The sequence below is a fragment of the Mesocricetus auratus genome, unplaced genomic scaffold (assembly GCF_017639785.1).
Source record: "Mesocricetus auratus isolate SY011 unplaced genomic scaffold, BCM_Maur_2.0 Super-Scaffold_100007, whole genome shotgun sequence".
NCBI lineage: Eukaryota > Metazoa > Chordata > Mammalia > Rodentia > Cricetidae > Mesocricetus > Mesocricetus auratus.
This window is the reverse complement of record NW_024429191.1, coordinates 76,553,178-76,578,148: the sequence shown is the minus strand read 5'-3', so window position 1 is coordinate 76,578,148 and position 24,971 is coordinate 76,553,178. Positions and strand designations below refer to the sequence as shown.

Below are 24,971 nucleotides of genomic sequence, written 5' to 3'. Positions count from 1 at the left end.
TTCTAAAAAAGGTATTGGACAGGGCAGTAATGTATCTGCCCCTTAAGCTCCCATTATTTCTGCCCACAGAGAGGCAGGCTTGGAGGGCAGAGAAAACCTGAGGGCTCTGCTGAGCTTGAGTTTCTTCTTGCTGAGCTGGTTACCAGGGCAACAGAGAGAGCAATGGGATCTAACCAGAGGACTGGGGAAGAGGCAGAGGTGAGGAGGAAGCATCCTAACATTCTTTTTCCCCAAGGTTGGCTGGCATTCTTTGTATGACCCAGGAGATCAGGGATATAGTTACCCATCACCTGTGGGACAGAGGGAAGATGTCCCAATGACACCCACACCACCAGTGTAAAGCTTTGTGGAACTAAGAACAAATATTTCCAGCCACATAATACCCAAATACTCTTCCATACCAGGGTGGCCTTTGTATAAGTTGTAAATTTCCACCCAGAGAAAGTTAATTCAAAAGTGGTAATTACTCTGTGTGTTCCAGAGTCTCAAGTGAAAGGCAGCATGAACCAGTTAGTGGTCTGTTTGCCTCAGCATTACCAGTACTAAGACTGTGGGCCTCGGTATGTTAGTACCATCTCTACTCCCACCTCACCCAACACCTGGCTTGAATTCACTCTGTAAACCAAGCTGGCCTCGAACACACAGAGATCCACTTGCCTCCCAAGTACTGGGCTTACAGATAAGCACCATTATTCCCAGCTGTGGATAGTTATCTTTCTTGGAAAGTAAAGATAGCACTAAAAGCTATAGTGACCCACACTTTTAATCCCAGCGCTCCAGAGGCAGAGGCAGAGGCAGGTGGATCTCTGTGAGTTCCAGGCCAGTCAGGGTTACATGGTGAGACAGGGTCTCAAAAAATAAAAAATAAAAAAAATGAATACATAAATGAATTTTTAAAAACTGTCAGAAATTGTGTGTGGCTGTACACACCTGAAATCCTAGCACCTGGGAAGCGGAGACAGTAGGGTCAGAAACTGAAGAGTATTTTCAGCTACAAGGTGAGTTAAGAGGCCAGCCTGGACTACATGAGCCCCTGGTCTAAAAATAATAAACAACAAAAAAGAGGGATAGAATGAGAAACTGTTAGTGAACACATTCAAACTTGGGACCTCACAGAGGCTCCTTACCTTGCTGGCCTTCCATTTTACCAGGCTGAGCTGGCTCAAATTACGACTGTAGCTCCATAGTGAAATGAGTCTCTTTCTCCCCTCCCAAATCAATATACAAATAAAAACTGGAAACAGACTCAAGTCTATAGTCTATATTTTATTATCTCCAAGTCACAATGCTGATCACAAATATGCACCCTTTAAAACAGTAACAAAAACAACACACATGGTGAAATCTTTGCAACTAAACACAGTGGACCAACAGACAACTGTCACAGTGTCTTAAGGTCTGGGGATCTGGGCATGTTGCCCACAGGCTTGAGGAAACATCTTCAGGTTTAAGGCAAAGGGAAGCCTATAAAAGGCACAACCACCAGCTATCCCTGGAATAACCTCTTAGTTATTTTCCTCCTTGGGGTTTACCCCCACTCCCGACTCAAGAGTGGTTAGGCCAGTTGTAGGAAAAAAACAGTGACATTACTGGGGAGGGACAGCCACCACCTTATCCCTCAGGTTCTGGAGGAACCCTGGCAGGCATAGTGCAGCAGTAACGGACTTCCACAGAGGCACAGGGATGTGGTTTGGTGCCATGGAGAGGAATGATAAAAGGGAGAGCCTTTGCCCAGAAGGCGACTTGCTTCTGTAGGATTTAAGTCCAGGTAGTTACTTTCTATTTGCAAGTACTGGAGCAGAATTTGGGGAAAGTAAGGTAGTAACATCTAAAAATACTTGTAGCAGGGAAGGCATGGAGAAGAACTGCAAAAGACAAGGCAGACAGACTGCTGGATAGTATTTGTCTCTAGAGATGCATTGGTCCACAGCAACTGGGAAGGGGATGTAGTAGGGGGGATGTAAAGAAAAGAAGCAGGGCCCTCTAATTCCACTTACCTCAAAGACAGCCCCGAGGACTCGGCCATGCATTCCCCTAGTCGTGCAGAGGATCCCACTCCACCCTCCCTTCTCACAAAAGCATCCGTTTGTTCTCTCTCCACAGGAGAGATTCTGCCCCCGTGGAGGACTGAAGCCCATCAGAATAGAGGTATGAAGAAGGCTCAGATTTGTAAGACCTACACCTCCAACAAGGGCTCCTACTCACCCACTCTGACCTCTCCTCTAGAGTGGGACACTTCGGGCAGATAGCTTCCACAGAGCTAGAGAAGTTAAGAGACTAATAAAGACCAATCACAAGGAAAAGGCCAGCTATTTTTACACTTGGTTGATACAGTCTCAATTATGTGGGAGTTTGGGAGGAGTCAAAAGGGACTCCAGAGGGGATAGTAAACTAGAATGAACTTGTTTCATGTAAAGTCAGGGAACAGCAGGGAAAAGGAGAAAAAACTAAGAATATTAATTTAAGAAGGGTAAGTCAGGCTTTAAAAATGAACATTCAAACAAATAAGCAGGAAGGAACTTCCCTGGGAGCAGAAGACACTTGAATCTCCGGGGAGAAAGTAAACAACAGTGAGATGCAGGCTTCTGAATAGACTCTGAGGCCTGGGCTGTCCAGTCTCTGCTCCCCGGAGTCCAGGCAGCTCAAGTGAAGAGTGGAGATTTCTTCTCTCTCTAGCAGGCCTGTCCTCAGAGGAAGAGGGCATCTCATCCTCCAACTGTCGGCTGGCAGGGCCACCCCACATTTCTTTCCCCCGAGTTTTCACCTTTCCTGTTCTATTGAGAGTTAGAAAGAGAAGAACCGAGTGTCAGTGGACCTCTGGGTATTTATATAACCCTTCTCAGAAGGCCACATTTCTAAATAATGTGGTTTTTTTGGCGCCAAGGATCAAGTCCAAGACCTTGAACATGCTACACCCTCATCTTCTAAATAATGTGTTTTAATGACCACAAAACAAAACAGCAGCAATAAAAATATCCCAGAGTCAGGTGTGGCGGCCCACACCTGTAATCTGAGCAGTCAGGGGTGGAAAGCAGGAAGACGGAAAGTTTGAGGCCGGCTAGGGTTATATAGTGAGATCTTTTTTCTTAAACAAAAACACACTCCTCCAAAACCCTGAAACAGCCCTAAAGCCACTACCTTCTCAAATCTTTAGAATTGGCTTCTTTGGCTATAACAATCTAAATTCAATTTTTTCTTTCCTTAATCTAGTTTAGACTGGACTCATGTATTTTTCTTCTTCAGTTTCCCAAACGAAACTCTGAAGGTAGAGATGGGTTCTCTTTAATTCTTCCCAATGCATTCTAAAACAATTTCCCTGAGATATTTCATGCCTATAATGTAAGGCATTAATTCAGTGGTTTTATTAAGCACATAAGGGTGAGAATTAGTCACAGTACACTGGGTACTTACTTTCACATGATGTTACATTTAAAATATTTGCAAACTCAGTATTAACTGGAACCCCTGCTTACAACCTGAAATTAAAAAAAAAAAAATGGAATCTGTTATCATGTCATACAAAAAAGACTTCCATTAGTCAGCACACAGGGAGGTAGAGGCAGCTGGATCTCCGAGTTTCAGGCCAGCCCAGCCCAGTTTACAGATCAAGTTCCAGGCCAGCCAGGGATACATACACAAGAGAAACCCTGTCTCAAAACAAACAAGTTAAAAAAAAAAAAGTCCATAGAAGCACACCCTAAAAAGAAACCCCCAGAGAAAGAAAGCCCTCATGCTTCAAGTATGGGAGGGAGACTTACCTCAGGTGGAGGGGGCTTGATGGACACTGGCTGGGGAGTCCTCCGGGGTGGGGAGGGTTTCGGCTGCACCTGCTGCTGAGCAGGGTTATAGTAGGTCACGCCCCCATACACCTGTGATGGAGCCTAGGATCCCATAAGTCAGGAGAAAAAAAAGTTAAGAATTAACCCAAATTAAGAGAAACAGAAAACATTATCCAGCTGCAAAAATAAAGAACTTCAATTTTTAAAAGATATGCTTTGGGGGCTGGACGTTGGTGACTCATGCCTTTAATCCCAGCACTTGGGAGGCAGAGCCAGGAGGATCTCTAGGAGTTTGAAGCTAGTCTGGTCTACAGAGTGAGTTCCAGGATAGGCTCCAAAGCTCCAGAGAAACCCTGACTTTTTGGGGGAGTGGGAACGGACGACAGGTGTGGTGGAGCACTCTACACAGTGAGACTCTGTCTCAAAAAAACAAGAAAGAAAAAGAAAAAGAAAGCAGGCTGAGCAAGCTGTGAGGAACAAGCTAGAGAACAGCACTCCTCCACGGCCTTTGTTCCCCCGCCAAGTTTCCACCCAGACTTCCTTCAATGATGAACAGTGATGCAGAAGTGGAAGCCAAATAACCCTTTCCTCCCCAGGTTGCACTGGTCACGCTGCTGTTTTTGTTTCCCAGCAACAGTAACCCTAACTAAATTTAGACTGTGTCCATGTGAATGTATGTAGTGGCCTCAGAGGCCAGGAAGAAGTTATCAGATCCCCTGGAGCTGCAGTTACAGGCAGTTGTGAGCTGCCTGCCATGGGTACTGGGACTGAACCTGGGTACCCTGCAAGAGCAAGTGCCCTTAACCATCTTTCTAATGCCCAGCTTCGGCCCACTCTTTCCAATTCTTCATTAGCTGACAAATAGAAAGGCTGAGCTCAGTGACGGCATTCTAAATGCCAGATGGTATCAAGTGCCCTCAGGACAGGGAAAGGATAAGCTGTCCAGAAGACTACAATCCTTCATACAGCCAAATGACACATGGGGACATCTATGATATACTGTACGATAATAATCCTTAAAGAAAATGAAAACAAGCATGGTTTTCAAAAGCACCTAGGAGTCAGAGGTTGAGAACCAAATATATTCCCAGCCAGTGAGACCCTGCCTCAAAAAAGAAGAAAGAAAACAGAAAAAGAAAAGAAAAACTGAAATAAGAAACAAGGCCGCACTTGGTAGTGTATGCCTTTAATCACAGCACTCAGGAGGTACAGGCAGGTGGATCTCTGTGAATTTGAGGCCAGCCTGGTCTATATAGCAAGTTCCAAGCCAGTAAGGGCTACATGGTAAGACACCCTGTAGCAAACAAAAAACTACTCTGGAAATCAGAAGCAATGGTAGACATTACCTAACCTGCATTTCCAGCTCCTGACCACCAAGGGGCATCCTAGTGCCACACAGGAGACTCAGTGGCACTGAAACAATCGTATAAAATTCTTGTTAACAGTTTCCCCAAACACATTCTTGTGTAATGATCTAAAGGATACATACCTAGAAAAATTAAGCATCTTACCTGTGTGTTAGGATACAGATGAGGAGGTGGAGGAGGAGGTAATGCTCCTGGAGCATAAGGGTAACTGGGGTTACCAAAATTCATGACACCTGGAGCAGAAAAGTAAGTAGGAGCAAGCAACTGCTGGGGTGGTGGTTGTCCTGGAGACATGGACACTGGTGGTGGGTAGAGACCTGGATTGGGCAGAGGTGCTGGTGACTGATGGGGATGTAAACCTAGGCAAAGAAAGACAAACAAAAACTATAAAGGAGGATACCACCTTTATCATGGGATGGCTTAATAACTTGGACCACGGAGCACAACAGGTTAGACTACATACAGTCCTTAAGATGGACTTAAAAATGAGTTTGTTACATAAGCAGTCAGGGTGATCAGCATCACTGGATAGCACGATAGTGCTGAAAAAGATAAGGTCTTGTAGAGTCCCTAACACAGATCCTTGCACACTATAAGCATATGAGAGGAGTGCAAGCTTACCTGGGTGAGGAAGGTGCATTTCTGGTTGTACAATCATGCCCTGTGGAGGCAGTGGGGCAGGGCTGTCACCATGGGTATAGATTGGTCCCTGGAACTGCACTGTAAGATAATGTTGAGATTCTTATAAACTCCAACCTTCATATCACATCACCAACTCTTTCTGTCTTGTAGACCTCTGATGTTCTAAATCTTCTATATGAAGAAAATAGCAACTAGATAATGTGGGATAACCACTGTGAAGTCAAAAGGGAAATTAAAGAATACAAGAAGAGTGGGCACTTAACTCCCTTTATGCTGACAAGAAAGGTGTCCCAACAATAAAAAAGAACTCACATGGATCATAGTAATGCCCCTCCATGATACTGATATGTACAGGAGGAGCAGGAGGCTCTGGCACAGGTCTCTGCCGCTGGGACGAATAACGTTTAGCTCGACTACCCTGGACACCCTGAGATAAAGAGATTTGATTAGGACTCCAGAAGGGTAATTCTCATGTCAAATCCTACCTGCTGTAGGTTTGTAAAACCTGATACATGGCAGTACTTAATATGTATAAAATGGACTGAAAATTTGATGAAAAATACCAGAATTTAAACCTAAACCCTCTACATTTCTGAGGTTCAAATTAAAACAAAACAAATCCCATGAATAATCAGTGGAAAAACTGCTATCAAGAATTTACATTAGGGGGCTGGAGAGATAGCTCAGTGATTAATGTACTGGCCATTCTTCCAGAGGACCTGGGTTCAATTCCCAGCAACCACATGACAGCTCACATCTGTCTGTAACTCTAGTTCCAGAGCTTCTGACCCCTCATACATGCAGGCAAAAAAAACCAACCCCAAAACCAAATGTATACTGGTTGGCACGATAAGCCTGTAGCCTCAGAACTCGGGAATCAAAGCAGGAGGACTTAGTGTGAAGCCAACCTGAGCTTTATGATAAATTCAAGGCCAGGCTGTGTCAAAGGACAGGAAACCATCTCAATAAAAAGAGCTTGTTTTTGTTTTAACAGTGAACATGTGTGGTGGTCTCAATGAAAGTGATCCACATTTGAATACTTGGTCCCCAATTAGTGGAACTGTTTGGGAAAAACTAGGAGGTGTGGCCTTGTTGAAGAAGGCGTGTCAAAAGACTAGGCCATTCCAGGTGTGCTCTCTCTGCCTCCTACTTTTGGATCAAAATTTAAGCTCAGATGTTCCTGCTGCCATGGCTTTGATTTGCATCATGGCCTCTAACCCTCTAGAACTGGAAGCTCAATTAAATGTTTTCCTTTTTGGGGGGGGGGTTATATTCTTTTTTTTTTTTTAATGTTTTCTTTTATAAGCTGCCTTAGTCATGGTGTTCTGTCACAGTAACTAAGATTCAGGTATGGTAGCACAACCAATAAGTTGGGAAGTTGAGACAGATAGATCTAAGTCCAAGGCCAGCCTAGTCTACATAGGGAACTCCAGGTCAGCCAGAGCAAAACAGTGAGATTCTATCTCAATACTTTTTTTTTGACAGTACTGGAATCAAGGGCATCATGCATTCTCTACCACTGAGTATACAGCCCCAGTCCTCCTTCTTCCCATTTTTGTACCATTTCTTCCATCCGGTTAAACTGAGGTGGAGGTCCTGCTCCCATATGCATGTGGTTGGGCACACCTGTAATATACCAAAAAAGGTCACTGGTTGAATGCAGATGTATGTGAATAGGAGTCAAAGAAAACAACAAGTGCATCTGGGCAGTGGTGGTGCATGCTATTAATCCCAGAATTCTGGAGGCAGAGGCAGGTGGATCTCTGAGTTCAAGACCAGACTGGTCTACAGAGTGAGTTCCAGGAATGCCAGAGCAACACAGAGAAGCCTTGTCTTGAAAAACCAAAAAAAAAAAGTATAATATTTTTAGTTAAAAAATATTTTATAGACAATCTCCCAAAGATAGTATCAGTACAAAAAGTTATACTTTTATGTCCAGAGATCAACTAATTTTTGGTGCTCAAAAAACACCTGTACCAGCCCAGAAGCTCCTGAGCTGGAAGTGACATGAAAGCCTCTTTCCTGATAACCAGCTTTTGTGGTACCAGGAGGCATGATGCAAACTTCCAAAGGAAGGACACAGTCAACAATAGCCGCTAAGACGTCTATGCACACAATGATGGGCAGCAGGCATGGACAGCACAGGATGTAATAGCGGCACACAAAGCTTGGCAGTAAACACAGTTCTCTGATTGATGTAAGATCCACTAACAGCCTACTTGGGGAAAAAAAAACACTCATAAGAGAAAAATCATACCTGGTACTGGAAACCAAGGTAGTGAAATAATTGATCTGGGAGGAGAACCTACAACCACCATTTTACTAACAGCATAATCCCTAACTATATTCTAAATATTTATCCTTATACCCACAGATAAATTCATTCCTAACCACCCATTAAGGAAACTTCTCTTTGCAACAGATGAAACTACAACCAATCAAACTGCAGTTTTGGAGCTCAGTTCCAACAGTACATCTGTAAAACAAATGCCACACCTAAGAATCAGGGATGGGGTGGGGCACGAAGACAAGTGCCAAAGGAGCAGAGAGATTTTATTTCCTAGTATCATCAGAAGCTATATCCATAGGTTCTCACAAACATGAGCTGAACAAGGACTACACCACCGGACATGCCAAAGTGCATAGTGGCAAAACCTACCAGGTCATAACCCTATAATACAAGAACCTACAAGCAACTCAGGAATGCTGAGAGCAGGGCAAAGTCTTCTGCCAGGTGAGAGCACACCAACTGGTTATCTAGTAACAAACAGTCAGCCCTGAAAACATACAGACAAGTAAACATACAGACTGAACAGGGTGAATAATTATGTATTTAGGAATATAAATGTATATACTTATATGCTATATGCATGTAGCAGCAGTTAATAAAAAAGAGGCCATGACAGCACTCGGGAGGCAGAGGCAGGGGGATCTCTGTGAGTTCGAGACCAGCCCGGTCTACAGAGTGAGTTCCAGGACAGCCTCCAAAGCCACAGAGAAACCCTGTCTCGAAAAACCAAAAAAAAAAAAAAAAAAAAAGAGGCCATGAATTTCAAAGAGAATAAGGAAGAGGATATGGGAGGCTTTGGAAGGAGGGAAGGGAAAAATGATGTAATCATAATCTCAAAAACTAAAAGACACTGGGCAGTGGTGACACACGTCTTTAGTCCCAGCACTCGGGAGGCAGAGGCAGGAGGATCTCTTTGAGTTCGAGGCCAGACTGGTCTACAAAGCAAGGGCCAGGTGCTAGGACAAATCCAAAGGTACACAGAGAAGCTCTGTCTTGAGAAAAAAACAAAACAAAACAAACCACCACCAACAACAAAAAAACCTAAAAGAAACAATTAAAATATACCAAAGTAGAGTGCCAAAATTCCCAGTGCTCATGAAGATTTCCAATGTTTAAAGTTTGGCCTAGAGGGTTCTAGAGATGGCTCAGTGGTTAAGAGCACTGGCTGCTTTTGACCTGGGTTCAACTCCCAGCACCCACAAGGCAACTCAAAACCATCTATAATTCTATTCCCAAGGGATCTGGTGCCTTCTTCTAGCCTCTGTGGGCACTTACACACATGTTGTATAGAAATGCATGCAGACAGAACACCTACACACCAAAATAAATCTCAAACAAACAAACAAGGTTTGGGTTAGAATTCAAAAACTAAATGATACCTGCTAGCTACATGTGCTTCTGAGACAGGGTTTCTCTGTGTAACCCTACCTGGCCTGGAACTTACTCTGTAGACCAGGCTGGCCCTGAATTCAGATCCACCTACCTCTGCCTCCCAAGTGCTGGGATTAAAGGTGTGTGCAACCACTTCCAACTGCTATATGCGTTTTTAAAATCGATTAACTAAAAGTTCAATTCTTCCTTCTAGCCACATTTCAAATACCCAAAAGCACCAGCATTATATATAGCTTTAGTGTCTCTAGAAAAAAGCATACTAGAAAGGCTTTCCATATTTAAATTCAAATTCAAAGGTTTCTGCTTTTAAGCATTTAACCACTGGCTCACAGATAGTCTGAAGAGCTATCTTAAGTCACTTTCTGCACATGAAGAGAAAATGAATCTTGACAGAGGAGCTAAGTACTGATGGTTAAGTGCACCTATGAAGTGGGACAGGCTTGGGTAACAAAGAGAACTGCTCTGAGGACAGGCAGACAGACTGCAAATATACACTTTGCTCTGTTAAGGAGTTTTCTGTCAGACACCACATCCCTAAAAATGAAGTCCCAGTGACACAGTAAAATCTACTCCCCAGCCTGTAATGCCTACCTCGAAGCTCTCGTGGTTGCAGGAATGAAGGCTGTCCTGGACTCCAGTTTTGTTCTGCTATATTTAGCTGTGCTACATCTTGCTCCAGTCCACCTGTGGTAGAATCTACTGGAGCCTCCCAGTTTCCAGTCTTAGCAGCTGGAGGAGGAGTTGTTTCTGGGATTGTGGCTGCTGACGTGAGCCCTTCAGCTGGAGGAGGAACCTCCTCAGCAGCTTTGACTGCGTCCCCCACTTTTGTGCGGGTCCTTCTTGCCCGGGAATAGGACTTCTTCTCAATGGGCCTGTCAGGAGCTGGTGGTACAGTGTCAGCAATGGCAGCTGGTGCCTCTGAGGCTGCCTCTTCTTTCTCAGGACTACCAAGCAATGGAGCATCTGGTTCTGGAGATGGATCCCTCATAGGAGTCTGCTCCAGACGCCGTGACCGGTAATTAGCTTCATGTTTATGAGTCTCACCAGACCGGCCACCATGCTGCCCACCAACCTCCACGGGCCTAAAACTAGTACGACCTTCCTTGAAGCCCCCAGATCGTGAATAATTCCTGGATGCAGACATGCGGCCTGTACCTGCTGCATTCCTGTTAATAAATGACTTTGGTGGTAGGGTGCCCCCAGGACCCTGGTGGCGATGGGACTTGTTTGATCTATCACCAATCCAATTTGGATCTCTTTGTGGGGGACTTCCAAATCTGAAACAATAAAATTGTCAAGAAAAATGTAAGAAAAGAGACCTCCACGTATATACACGGAGAGTAAGGGAGAATAATTTCCATATCCTATATTTAGTCACTTAGAAGATTAGAAATGCATTTAGAAAAGCAAAAAAGTTTGAAAGATTAGTAATCTAGGCTCTTGAACTTCCTTACCGAGGCTTCCGGATTCTTCGGGGTTTGATGTCATCAGGATTGTGAGCAGATCGAATATCATAGCCATAAAGAGCAATGAGCTCCTGTCGGGACTTTGGAGCCTGTTCATCTTCACGGAACTTATCATGCTCCCAGCGACCCTCATCCTTCCATAGCTTTCGCTGACGTCCCTTGGGTCTAGACCAAAACAAGCAGAGGTGTGTTGTGTAATATTAGTTAAAGATGTGTTACATTTGCTTATGCTGTGGAACATTTGTTTAATGATGCAAAGATATGTTACATTCTTTTTATGTTGTTTAACTCTGTGAAGCTGTGTTACTTTGCTTGTCTAAAACATGATTGGTCTAATGAAGAGCTGAACAGTCAGGCAGGAAAAAGGACAGGTGAGACAGGCAGGCAGAGAGACTAAACAGGAGGGGAAATCTGGGAAGTGAGACCATCAGGGGCCAGCCACCTAGCTATATATCAAATCATGGAGTAAGAAGTAAAGAAAGGTATATAGAATAGAGAAAGATAAAAACTCAGAGGCAAAAGATAGTGGGGATAATTTAGGAAAAGCTGGCAAGAAACAAGCCAAGCTAAGGCTGGGCATTTGTAAGTAAGATTAAGCCTTCATGTGTGATTATTTGGGAGCTGGATGATGCCACCCCAAAGAGTAAAGAGTGAAAACAACCAACAATAGAGACGCCTTGAGACAATTAATACTTTAAAATTATCTCTCTACGAAAATGTTGCCTATAAAAACTGCCTATCTCAAGAAAGCCACAGGTTCAAGGTCATAGAGGTCTAATAATTTAGGATCTGGGGACAGACCGCCCTGAATCTGGATCCCAACTCCTTACCACCAACACTTACCAAACCTTTTCTTTCTTTTTTTTTTTTTAAAGATTTATTTATTATGTATATACTTTTCTGTCTGCATGTATGTCTGCAGGCCAGAAGGGGGTGCCAGATGTCATTACAGATGGTTGTGAGCCACCATGTGGTTGCTGGGAATTGAACTCAGGACCTTTGAAAGAACAGTCAGTGCTCTTAACCTCTGAGCCATCTCTCCAGCCCACCTTTTCTTTTTTTAAGACAGAGTCTCACTATGTAACTCTGGCTGGCCTGGAACTCACCTCTCTGAGATCTTCCTGCCTCTGCCTCCTGAGAGCTGGGACTGGAGATCACACTACCACACCTATCTCTTTTTGCTTTGTGAGACAGGGTCTCACTATGTAGCCCAAGCTAACCTCAGACTCCTGAGTGCTGGGACTACAAGTACATGAAACCATGCTTATTTTCCTCATCTGTACAGGAGGAGTAACCCTAACACTTCTCTTAAATGTTCTGAGTAGTAAAGGAAACAAGACAGGTGAAGAAGTCATCAAAGCACTCAGCACAAGGTAGCAGTAGTGGGAGTAGCGTAAGATGACTGTTACCGGACTTCCTCTTCCTGAGTCTGTCCTCGAAGATCGTGCTCAAAGAAGAGCCCTTTCCTCGGTATATATGCTGGATTTTTCCGATCTTCATCATCATCCAAATGCTTAGGGCCTTTTTTACCCACTTTGTTCTCTACAGGCTCTGTGCTCTCCTGGAAGATAAAGGACTCCTTACTCTTCCAAGGAGTGAGAGGCCCTATGCCAGCCCCCAAGTGGAGGACTACGCTATGCACTGACCTGTCCATCCCCACTTTGCCGCTCGCCAGTTACAGTGCCCTTGGTATCAGGCTTTTCTTCTCCCTTCTCTTTTGCTGAGGAATCTGCAGCGTCATTAGCTTCTGATTTCAGCTCCACCTTGGAGTTTTCCTCCTCACTGTATTCTCCTTCTTCACCCTGAAAAGGTATCCTTGTTAATTATGGAGATAAGATCTGATAGTTGCCGGGCGCTGGTGGCACACACCTTTAATCCCAACACTCGGGAGGCAGAAGCAGGTGGATCTTTGTGAGTTAGAAACCAGTCTCATCTACCGAGCGAGTTCCAGGACAGCCTCCAAAGCCACAGAGAAACCCTGTCTCAAAAATCCAAAGGGGAGGAAAAATCTGAATAGTGAATCTTTTTTTTTTTAATTTTATTTTCCAGTTTAAATTTAGATAAGAATCAAGGTTGCTTCACAAGTCAGTTCCAGGTCCCTCTCCCATTCCCTCCCTTCCTCCCGTGCCCTCCCCCCCAAATAGTGAATCTTTATTTTCCATTCTTTTGGGAAACAATTCCTGGCAACCTTTTACTACAGCGTTGGAATTAAAAACAAGCACTACAAGGAGAATGGCACATGTTTATAACCTAGCAGTTGTAAGGCAGAGACAAGATCAGGTGTTCAGGATCACTTTCAACTCATATGAAGTTTGAGGGCATCCTGTGCCCCATAAAAACAAAACACAAGGACTGGGGAGATAGTTCAGGTGATAAAATGCTTGCCACAAAAGCATGAGGACCTAAGTCTAGCACCCATGCACAAAGCCAGGCATGGTGGTACACACTTGCAATCCTAGAGCTCAAGAGACACAGACAAGTATTCTCGGGGTTAGCTAGTTAATTGATGAGTCTCTGGTCCTCATGAAAGACCAGAAATAAAGTAGATAGCTATAAGGAATGACACCTGAGGTTGTCCTCTGGCACGCACACACACCAAATAAAAATAAAACAAGCATTACAAGGGCTGGGGTTACTAACTCCGTGGTAGAGCATCTGCCTAGCATGGCAAGGCCCTGGGATCAATTTCTAGCATACACACCCCAAGCCAATATTTTTAACCAAACTTCTTGAGAACAGGGTACTATAAAATACATGTACATGTATATATGCACACACACATACAAGGGCAATACAAATAGTTTTTATAAATAGTCTTTATTAATAGTTCTGGGATACAGAGGTAAGGAAATTTTAACAATGGTAGTCTAAGGAAAGAAGCAAGGGGTTATAGATGGAAGACTAACTTTATAGTGCCTTTCTCTCCTTTTCCAGTCTTTTTGTGTATCCCTGGCTGGTCTAGAACTAGCACTGTAAACCAAGCTGGCTTAGAACTCACATAGGTCCACCTGCCTCTACTTCCCACGTACTAAGACTGAAGGCATATGCAGTGCCTGGCTCCTTTGTAAGTCTTAAACACACAGTGTTTAATAACAGCACTCTGGCTTAAGTTGAGAATTTTCTCATCTCAAAATGTTTTAGGAGACTAGCAAGATGGCTCAGTAACTATACTTGCTACCAAGCCTAAGGACTGGAGTTTGAGCTACAGAGCCCCACAGTACAAAGAAAAAAACCTAACCCCACTCCTCTAACTTCCATACGAATGTCATGGCATGTGTTCACATATGCACATACATGCATGCATACACACACACACACACACACACACACACACACACACACACACCATAAGCAATTGCTTTTAAAAAATGGATTAGAAGCACTTGGGAGGCAGAGGCAGGTGGATGTGAGTTCGAGGCCAGCCTGGTCTACAGAGAGAGTTCCAGGACAGCCTCCAAAACAATACAGAGAAACCCTGTCTCGAAAAACCAAAAAAAAAAAAAAAAGGGTTAGAGTAGAAATTTCCAACCTTTCTGATAATGAAAAGTGGCACACACCTATAACCCTAGCAACTCAGTAAGCTGAAGTGAGAAGACTGACAATTCAAGGCTAGCCTGGGTATCACTTTAATACTCTATCCCTCTCCCCAAGGTGGAAAAAAAAAACCTATGAGACCTTTTTAATCTAAGATCTCCAACTCTCAGGATATCTATAACCAGACTGAGAAAACACGAAGACAAAAGCTTTCCATGACTGGTGTGGAAGTCAAAAGACAATTTGGGAGTTCAGTTCTCTCCTTCTACATGTGAAGTCCAGAAACTAAACACAGGTTGACAGGCTTTCTGGCAAGTCTCTCATTCACTGAGTAATCTCAAGGGCCTCCAGGTCCCCTCTTGTGGTGCTAGGGATTGAATCCAGGGCCTGGGATATATTTATTATACCACTGAATTACAGTTCCAGCTTGTTTACAGTCCATGACTTACTTTTTCCCTCCTTACTGTGAATCAAACTCAGGGCCTCAAACAAGAAAGACAAGCACTAACCACTGAGTTATGTGCACTACAGGCCCAGGTCACATCAGTCTGTTGTTGTTTTAGAGACATGAGTCTCACTATGTAACCCAGGCCAGTTTGAAAGATGGTGGCGTGGAATACCTCTGCCTCCCAAGTGTTAGCATTAAAGGTGTGCACTCCCATGTCCAACTTCTAAGATTGTATTTTTTATGTTTATGATAGAGAACTGAATTTTCTACAGCATGAGATTCCCAGAGAAAACAAACACTACACACAATAACATCCTAACATTTAAGATCTGTCATAGAAATGGTAACAAATGCATGAGAACTCCCCCACTACCACCCTATATTTTTAGACAAGGTCTTGGAGACATAGTCTTACTAGCCTGGAATTTGCTATGTAGTCCAGGTTGGCCTCAAACCTGCCTCTCCCTCCTGGTGCTGGGATTAAATGTGTGAGCCACCACACCTTTTTAAAAAGTGAGGTCTCCAGGTTGGTGGTGGTGCACACCTTTAATCCTAGCACTGGGGAGGAAGAGGCAGGCAGTACCTCTGTGAGTTCAAGGACAGTCAAAACTATACAGAGAAACCCTGTCTGAGGGTGGGGTGGGAGTGGTATTATTAGGACAGGAAATGAAGGTTTTATGGGCTCACATAGAGAAAAGCAGTGGCTTTAAAGCATGGTCATACTCTTTCCCATCCTCTCCAAATCTGATGCTTAGGATACTAGATTACAGATGGAGGTTTAAAGACCTGCAAGAGGGCTGGAGAGATGGCTCAGAGGTTAAGAGCAATGACTGCTCTTCCAGAGGTCCTGAGTTCAATTCCCAGCAACCACATGGTGGCTCACAACCATCTACAATTCAATCTGGTGCCCTCTTCTGGAATGTAGGCAGAACACTGTATATGTAATAAATAAATAAATCTTTAAAAAAAAAAAGCTGCAAGAATGAAAAGAAAGTGTTGGGCAGTGGTTGCACATGACTTTAATCCCAGTACTCGGCAGGCAAAGGCAGGCAGATCTCTGGGAGTTCATGGCCAGACTGGCCTACAAATCGAGTTCCATGACAGACTTTGAAGCTACAAAGAAACCTTGTCTTGAAAATCGAGAAAAGAAATTGGTTTAGTCATTAATGATGTGTTAAACCTCTACTGCCTGTTAGATGTATGAACACTTGTCTCTTATTCCCCTATTGTCCCTAAATCAGACTGCCTTCTCACTTCAGGCATAGGCTGGCTCACCAGGATCCAGTCAAAGATACCATGTGAGAGTCCTGGATAGGCTAAAAGCTTTCAATGTTCTGCACCTTTTTCAAATAAAGCTAAGCTTGACTAATTGACCTAAACAAACAAGCCAATTAATCACTCTTCCCATTCTTTCCATTTCTGTTTACACTCCAAACTACTCATCATCTGGGTATTTTGTCTTCAAAGTGTTTTGAATGACAATTCAGAAAAGAGATGGAGAACTAAAGAAGCTTCACTACACCTGCTCTGTGACAATCCAGTCTTTATCTATAGCTTAACAAGCACCCTTGATTCTTTTCATCCTGTGCAATTATACTGTTTTCCCTCTATTGGGGGATGAGAGGATGGTAATCAGTCAGTACTTTCCTTAATCCTAGGTTATGGAGCAGACAAACAAGAACTTGCTTGGTGTTTATACATACTTCATTATGCTCCTCTACTCACATGCTGAATTTCAACCTTAAAAGAAATTAATTTTTGCTGGGTGTTGGTGGCTCACGGCTTTAATCCCAGCACTCAGGAGGCAGAGGCAGGTGGCTCTCTGAGAGTGTGAGGTCTGCCTGGTCTACAGTTGACTTCCAGGACAACCTCCAAAGCTACACAGAGAAACCCTGTCTCAAAAACAAAACAAATCAAAATTACTTTTATTCTATCTATGTATATATGTGTGCTCCTGAAAGTATGTTAAGCACACCATACACATGCACAAACCTGTGGCTGTCAGGAGACTTAAGATCTCCTGGAACTGGAGCTACAGGTGGTTATGAGCTGCCTTGTGGGTGATGGGAAGAGAACCAGGGGTTTCCCATCTTCACCTCCACCCTTCCTTCCTGCATTTCTTTCTTTTTTCCTTTCCTTTCTTTCTTCCGGCAGGGTCTAACTATATAGCTTAGACTGGCTTTGAACTAGTGAGTTATGCCCATTCCAAGAGCAGCATTTATAGGCATGCTACTATGTCCATCTAACTAATTTAAAAATAATATTAGCACTATTGAGGGCATTTTTTGTTTGTTTTTCAGGACAGGATTTCTCTGTGTAGCTTTGGAGCCTGTCCTGGCACTGCCTCTTGTAGACAAGGGTGGCCTTGAACTCACAGAGATCCACCTGCTTCTGCTTCCCAAGTGCTGGGACTAAAGGCATATAACACCACTACCCAGCAGGAATTGTGTTTCATATAACATTTTCTTTAGGCTGTGATAGAATGTCAACAAGAAAACTTGTATATTCCTTTGAGAAACTAATTTTACTGGTTGTAATGATACACAGCTTTGATCTCAGTTTAGGGAGGCAGAAGCAGGAATATATGTGAATCTGAGGCTAGCATGGTCTATACATAGTGAGTTCTAGGTCAACCAGGGCTACAAAAATGAAATCCAATATTGTACACAAATACAAAGAAACTAATTTTGTTAACTGGGCAAAACAGAACAACACAGTGCTGAGACTACAAATCAGACTCAAAGCCTATAGTCCTTGCATGTCCTACCCCCCCCAATAAATATCAAAAATGTGTATCCAAGTGTCTGCAGAGGCTAGAAAAATGTGTCAGATCCCACGGAGATAAGTTACAGGTGGCTGTGAGCTACCCAAAGTGGGCCTGGGAACTGAACTCAGGTTCTCTGGAAGAGCAGCACAGACACGAGGTCTAGCTCCATCTGCAACTATGTAAAAGGGTAAGTCAAGATGATGTGGAAATACACAGATTTATACAAATAGGTTAATAATTAAGATAGGGCTAGCCAATAAGAAGCCCTAGCCAGGCCGGGCGGTGGTGGCCCACGCCTTTAATCCCAGCACTCAAGAAGCAGAGGCAGGCGGATCTCTGTGAGTTCAAGAGACCAGCCTGGTCTACAAAGTGAGTTCCAGGACAGGCTCCAAAGACACAGAGAAACCCTGTCTTGAAAAACCAAAAAAAAAGAAAAGAAAAGAAGCCCTAGCCATCAGCCAACCATTTTATAATTAATATATGGTCTGTGTGCTTATTTGGGTATGAGAAGGGTAGAAGGGGGGACAACTTGGCAGGACAAGAAACTCCACCTACACAAGAGTTTCTGTGTAGCTTTGGAGCCTGTCCTGGAGCTAATCTGTAGACTGGGCTGACCCAGGACTCATGGAGATCCTCCTTCTTCTGTTTCCCAAGTGCCTGGTTATGATGCATGATCTTAATATGTTCCTGAATTTGGTTTGCAAGTATTTTGCTGAGAATTTCTGCATTTCCATTTATCTGAGAAAATGGTTTGTTGTTTTTGTTATGTTTTACCTGGCTTTAGTTCCAGGATGACATTGGTTCCATAGAATGAATTTGGCAGTATTCCTTCCCTTTCTATTTTGTGAATAAAAATTAAAAGGACTGGTAGGAGATCTTTGAAAGTTTGACAGAATTTGGCAGTGAATCTATTAGGTCCTAGGCTTTCCTTTGTTGGGAGATGTGCTGGTTAGTTTTTTGTCAACTTGGAATAATATCAGAGAAGGGAACCATAAGACTAAGCTGCAGCCAGGCCTGTAGAGCATATTAGTGACTGATATGGGGCTCAGTCCAATGTGGTTGGTGACATCCCTGGGCTGGTAAGCGTCTGTAAGAAAGCAGGCGGAGCAAGCCTTAAGGAGCAAGTCAGTAAGCAGCATCCCTCATGGTCTCTGCATCAGCTCCTGCCAGGCTTGAGTTCCTGCCTTGGCTTCCTATTGTGGAATATTCCTTTACACTGTGTGAAGATGTGTCACTATGATTGGTTTAATAAAGAGCGGAATGGCCATTAGCTAGGCAGGAAGAGGTTAGGCAGGACTTGTGGGGACAGAGAGCTCCGGGAATAAAGGAGAAGTCGCCAATAGACACAGGCATGCAGTAGGAGAAGTAAAAGCCATGAGTCACATGACAACAGATAGATGAACAGAAATGGGAAATTTAAGTCATAAGAGCTAGTTAAAAAAAGCCAAAACTAAGACTGGGCTTTAATAACTTAAGTCTCCATGTTTTTGTTTTGTTTTTGAGCTGGTGGCCCAAAGAATAATCTGGCTACAAAATATGTGAGCCACATAAACTCTTTCCTTCCATGTTGCTTTTTGTCATGGTGTTTTATCAGAGATCCACCAATACCTGCCTCCCAAGTGCTGGGATCAAAGGCATGCACCACCATGCCTGGCCCCAATGACAACATTAAAAAAAAGGTTTTTGGACCATTCTGGGAAAATGGAAGTAACACATTTTTTGGTTGTTTTATAATACTGGAGAGTGAACCCAGGGCCTTGTAAATACTAAACAGCCCACCACCGAGCTACAATTGCAACCATTTTCCAATTTTTGCCTTTTGAGACAGGGTCTCCGTGATTGTCCTGGAAATTGCTCTGTAGACTGGCCTAACACACAGATATCTGCCTGCTTCTGCCTCCCAAGTGCTAGTTTATAGCCATGAGACACCAACATCCAGCCCGTCTCAAATTTTTATTCTGAAGCCTGGTATGGAAGGATATGCTAAGGCAGAGGCAGGTGGATGTCTGTGAGTTCAGGGCAGGTTTGATCTACAAAGCAAATTTTAGACCAGCCAGCACATACAGATCCTGTCACAAATTAAAATAAAAGAATTCTGAGACAAGATCTTTCTATGTTGCCAGGCTGGCCTTTGTGATCTTCCTGCTTCACCCTCTCAAGTATAGGAGATTACAGATGAGTACCACTGTGCCTGGTTTCAGCAACACAGTTTATTTCTCTTCAAATCTGTACATGGAATGACAGCTTTTAAACAGCAAAACCCAAACCTTTAGACAATATTTACAACAATGTTACAAGGTCTGTATTAAACTTTCGATTCTAACCGTATGAACAAAAGCACCAATAGCCATAGCACTTGTGCTAAACACTAACTGGTGTTTAGCAGAGATGTAAATGGACCAAAGAGCAGGAAAACCCTGAAATAACCAACAGTCACTGACTGCGAGACCAGGAGGGGTTACCATGTAAATGGAAAAGCTTGGTACAATTTAAGGGTCAAACAAACCCAGTTGCCATTTGAATAGAACTCTCTCAAAGCTTTTAGAGGGGCTTACAGGCTGAACTGCCAGCAGCACTGAACTGCATTTCCTGCTGCAGTTGAGAGCCACACATAAGGAGATAAAAAGAACAGCATTCCTGGGCTGGGGAGATGGCTCAGGGGTTAAGAGCACTAAGTGCTCTTCCAGAGTCTTGAGCTCAATTCTCAGCAACCACTTGGTGGTTCACAACCATCTATAATGAGACCTGGTACCTTCTTCTGGCATGCAGACAGAACACTGCATACATAATAAATAAATAAATAGTTTTTTTTAGGGAACAGCATTCCTACAGACAATAAAGGCATGCCATGGGTATATCAAAGTACAATTGCACACGCCTTTAATCCCAGCTCTTGAAAGGCAGGTGGATCTCTGTGAATTCAAGACCAGCCTGGCCTACACACTGAGTTCCAGGACAGCCAGGGCTACACAAAGAAACCCTCGAATTATAACATACACACAATTTCAACTTCAAAATAAGCTAAAAATATGTCACGAAACTAGTATGGCAGCTCTGGAGATGTGTTTCTGCCTGTATTACACATGCCATCACACCCAACTTTTTACACAGGTTCCAGGGATCAAATTCAGGCATTCTTTATCAACTGAGCCATCACCCCAGCCCTTATTTGAATTTGTATTTTGCTGAATTTATTTCTATGCCACAACCTTTTGTTTCCTCAGACTTTTTTGAGTACTGTTATCTTTTAGAATAGGAATTTTGAAATAATGTTTACTGTTACATCTCCCTAATATAGTCTAAGACAGTCAAAATTCTAGGAGATTAACAGGATAAGGGCTGAGGTAGTAGCTCAGTGGTAGAACACTTTTCTGATTGCACCTACCTCTAGGCTCAAGCCCCAGATCACAAAACCTAACTTTTTTTTTTTTGGTTTTTCGAGACAGGGTTTCTCTGTATTATTTTGTAGGCTGTCTTGGAACTCACTCTGTAGATCAGGCTGGCCTTAAACTCACAGAGATCTGCCTGCCTCTGCCTCCCAGTGCTGGGATTAAAGGCGTGTGTCACCAACGCCCGGCCACAAAACCTAACTAATAAAACAAACATGTTTATAAAACAAACCCTTGACCCACAATCCAATTCTCCCCAAATAACTCCACCACAAAAACACAAAACTCAACGAATCTGTTCAACAACTCTAGGTCAGACAATTCTAAGATAAAGTTATTCTGACAGTATTTACAGTTATTTATCCAAACAAAACAAAAACCACAGACACCAAAAAAAGCCATATTTATAAAATAAGGGGTTGATTTTTTTCCCAAAACTACTCAGATTGGGGGGGTCCAAGTGGCCGTCTTCTCAAGCTAAACACTATAAAGTGAACTATCAAAGCATTTCAGCATCTCATTCTCTGCCTTAGAAACTTACTTTCTTTGAATGAGAATGAATCAACCAACATTATAACCCATAGCTTGAAGAGTCCTGTCTTCAAGTTGCTGTCATTAGCGTAACCAGATCTTCTCTAAAAGCCTTTTTTTGTCTTTGTTTTTTCCAAACAGGGTTTCTCTGTGTAGCACTGGCTGTCCTGAACCTGCTCTGTAGACCAGGCTGGCCTCTAACTCACAGAAATCTGCCTGCCTCTGCTGGAATTAAAGCATGTGCCACCAACTGCCCCACTTCTTTTATTTATTTATTTTGGTTTTTTTGAGGGTTTCTCTGTGGCTTTGGAGGCTGTCCTGGAACTCGCTCGGTAGACCAGGCTGGTCTCGAACTCACAGTGATCCGCCTGCCCGGCCTCCTCCACTTCTAACAGACTTTTAAAAGCATAAATGAAAAGCATACAAGCAGACACAGGTCAGGGGGTTTTTGTATAAAAAGACCTTTTCTGATTCACACCGTAAGGAAAAATAATCTGTCATACTCACTTCTGAATCTTCTGCACTTTCATAGTCAGAAAGGACAGCTGAAAGGAAAGCACAAACACGTGAAAGAAAACAATTAAAAACGATTAAACCTACATTCCCGACTGCTTGTCCTACGTCAGGCTGAATCTTCCCTCGATTTGGACAGCAAGTTTGAGGCACATACAATTATCCTCTCTATGTATTTACAGATGGAGGAGTTTGTGACCATGCTGACAAAAAAAAAAAAAAACTATGTTATTTGGCTGGTGACTCTCTAAATAACTGCAGTATACTCAATCTGTCATCTCCCCCAAAACAACTATGCTCAATGTCACTATGGTACAAAAAGCCACTCTTGGAGAAATCCACTGTTAGAAATATGTGGCGTCAGTTTATGTCCAAAAAACTCATCATGATAAGTAAAATCACTCACCATCGCCTTCCATGCCATCTTCACTCTCCTGAGAGAAAGATGACAGGGGTTAGAGCTGTAATTTCCAGATGTGGGGACCGCCCACCCCGCAAATAAACGTGAGGGAGAGCTGAAGAATCAACACAAATGGTTGACTAGGGATATGGAGAAAGGTAAATCTCTGTAAGCCACCATCAAGAAGGCGGATTCTCTACCCCTCCAGCCCCAGTTTCTGTATAAACATCCGCGTTGCACGCCCCGCGCTCAGAAACCACCCAGTCCTTCTGCCCTGGGGCTCAGGGTGGATGCAGATTCGCAGCGGGATAACCTTTCCCTCTAACAGGAGGCCCAGCATCTCGCACCACCTACACCCCGCCCCCTGCCGGGTCGCCGCCCGGCAAGCGCTCACTCACACACTCCGACTCCTCGGCGCTCTTGGCGCCCCCGCTCTCCACCCGCCGCAGATGAAGGCCCCCGCCGCGGCCGCCGCGCTGAGAAGGCAGCGAGCCACTACCGCCGCCTCCGGCGCTCCCGCTGCAGCTGCCGCCGCCCCGCGCCGGAGACCCGCTGTCAGAACCCGAAGCACCGGATTCTTCGTCCTCAGTGTCCTGAGAAGCGCGCTGCCGACGCCGGTCCGCCATCTTACGGAGAACGGCCACCGCTGGTCAGCACCTTACGCACCACGCCCGTCGCAGAGGCTGCCGGGAGGCTCGAGAGGAGTCCCAGCGTGCTTCACGTCCAGGGCGGGCCGCTCCTCTTTCCGTGGGGCGGGGCCTGCGCCCTGCGGCACGTTTTCGGGAGAGCGAGATTACGTATATGGTGATGTAAGGGGGCGTGGCTCAGTCCTTCATCCCCTCCCCTCCCCCCGGTGTGGGCATAGGGCGCGGGGATCGGTCGCCTGCAGTTTCTGTGGGTGCTTAGCTCGGCCATCTTGGGCTTTTCTTGGGGAGGACTTCGACCTGTTACTGCTCCACTGCGTCGTTGGAGCTATTGCATGATTTTCGTTTTCCATTTCTCGTTTCTCCCTGAATTTTAGAGCATTTTACTGTATACCTTAGCATGATAAAATCACGAATCCAGGTGAAAATGCCTTAGTCCTGCGTCAGATCTGCCAGCCCTTCACCTCGGTCTAAATTTAGGGGAAAGGAGAAACTGCAGTGGAGACCCAGAACTAAATAGTGCGGTGTTTTCTGTGGGTATTCAAAATTTCCTTTCTCGATGTGTCTTCCCAACCTAGTTAATCACATTTTACAAGGGCTGGATCGTCCTTGGCTACTTAGTAAGAGACCAGTTTTGGAATCGTCTCCAAAAAAAGAAAGCGATGTCTAGGGGTATTAGAAACCTAGTGTTTAAAATCCTGATGTGTTGTTATCCGACAGAAAATACTTTGGGCAATGCATTTGTCAGCAATGAAAAAAAAAATCAGTACTGCTACCTCAAAACAACAGTTTGTAAACTAAGTGTGCACATTGATAGTGTCCATCAAATCGTCATGAGGTGACCGGATTCTGAGCTGTTTTCATAAAGACCCCACTGCTTACCAGATTTACAGTGAGAGACTGGAATCATAACTGTTTGCAGGGGCTGTTTCTTTCAACTGCAGACAAGTGGCCAAATGTATCATGGAGTTCAGCTCCAAAACCAACTGTCTGAATTCAAAATGGAGGATGAATATTTTAATAAGTGTGAAAGGCATAAAAGTCTTATCCATCACAAGCTAGAATGGTGCACTAAGACTGCCGGGTTTAGTGTCTAAATAAGAAAAAGGTTAATCTGCCACTTTGTCCTTTAGTTGTTTGGTCTGAGTCCATTTTTTTTTGTTGTTGTTGTTTTGTTTTTTGAGACAGGGTTTCTCTGTATTGTTTTGGAGGATCTCCTGGAACTCACTTTGTAGACCAGGCTGGCCTCAAACTCAGAGATCAGCCTGCCTCTGCCTCCCGAGTGCTGGGATTAAAGGCGTGCACCACCAACATCCGGCCCGAGTTCTTTTTTTTTTTTCAGTCTACCACCTCAGGCTAGTCTTGTCACTTATGATCCACCAGCTTCAGTCTCCCCAGGTGCTAGGATTACAGGCGTGCACTACCGTACCCTGCTTGGTCCAGCTTTCTTTCTTTTTGAGACAGACTGACCTTGAAGCCAATAGCCTGGCTGAGTGCTTGAGATGACAGTCCTTCAGAGAACCAGCTGTAAGAACTGTGAATGTTCAGCATGGATAGATGGTCTGGGATACCAGACATCTTATTAGAGGAACTGTGAGGGAAGAGATTTTATGTTTTCTCATCACTCTAGTCACAGAATAAGAACCAAGGGGTTCAAGTTACAATGAGGGTTTTCAAACATACAGAAAAACATGTGTATAGAATACATAGTTTCAGATGATCTATCTGAACTTCATTTGTTTGGACTGTTATCCAGAGAAAATCATGTATCAGAGGCTAAGCAGATGACCTGTAGGTCTTGCCATAAGC

At 43.9% G+C, this 24,971-nt stretch overlaps 1 protein-coding gene across 1 annotated transcript; it reads right to left on the bottom strand.

The window, feature by feature from the left end:
- Positions 1-1,246: 1,246 nt before the first annotated feature.
- Casc3 (CASC3 exon junction complex subunit) lies at positions 1,247-23,209 on the bottom strand. The gene is made up of 14 exons (XM_040749650.1): positions 22,917-23,209; positions 22,525-22,552; positions 22,113-22,150; positions 12,583-12,738; positions 12,346-12,497; positions 10,925-11,101; positions 10,062-10,747; positions 7,350-7,414; positions 6,101-6,215; positions 5,768-5,866; positions 5,291-5,505; positions 3,759-3,881; positions 3,412-3,476; positions 1,247-2,774 (listed from the first exon to the last, which is right to left on the bottom strand). Exons 1-13 carry the CDS (start codon positions 23,142-23,144, stop codon positions 3,453-3,455), a joined length of 2,106 nt encoding a protein of 701 aa, XP_040605584.1. The 5' UTR covers positions 23,145-23,209; the 3' UTR covers positions 1,247-2,774; positions 3,412-3,452.
- Positions 23,210-24,971: the final 1,762 nt, after the last annotated feature.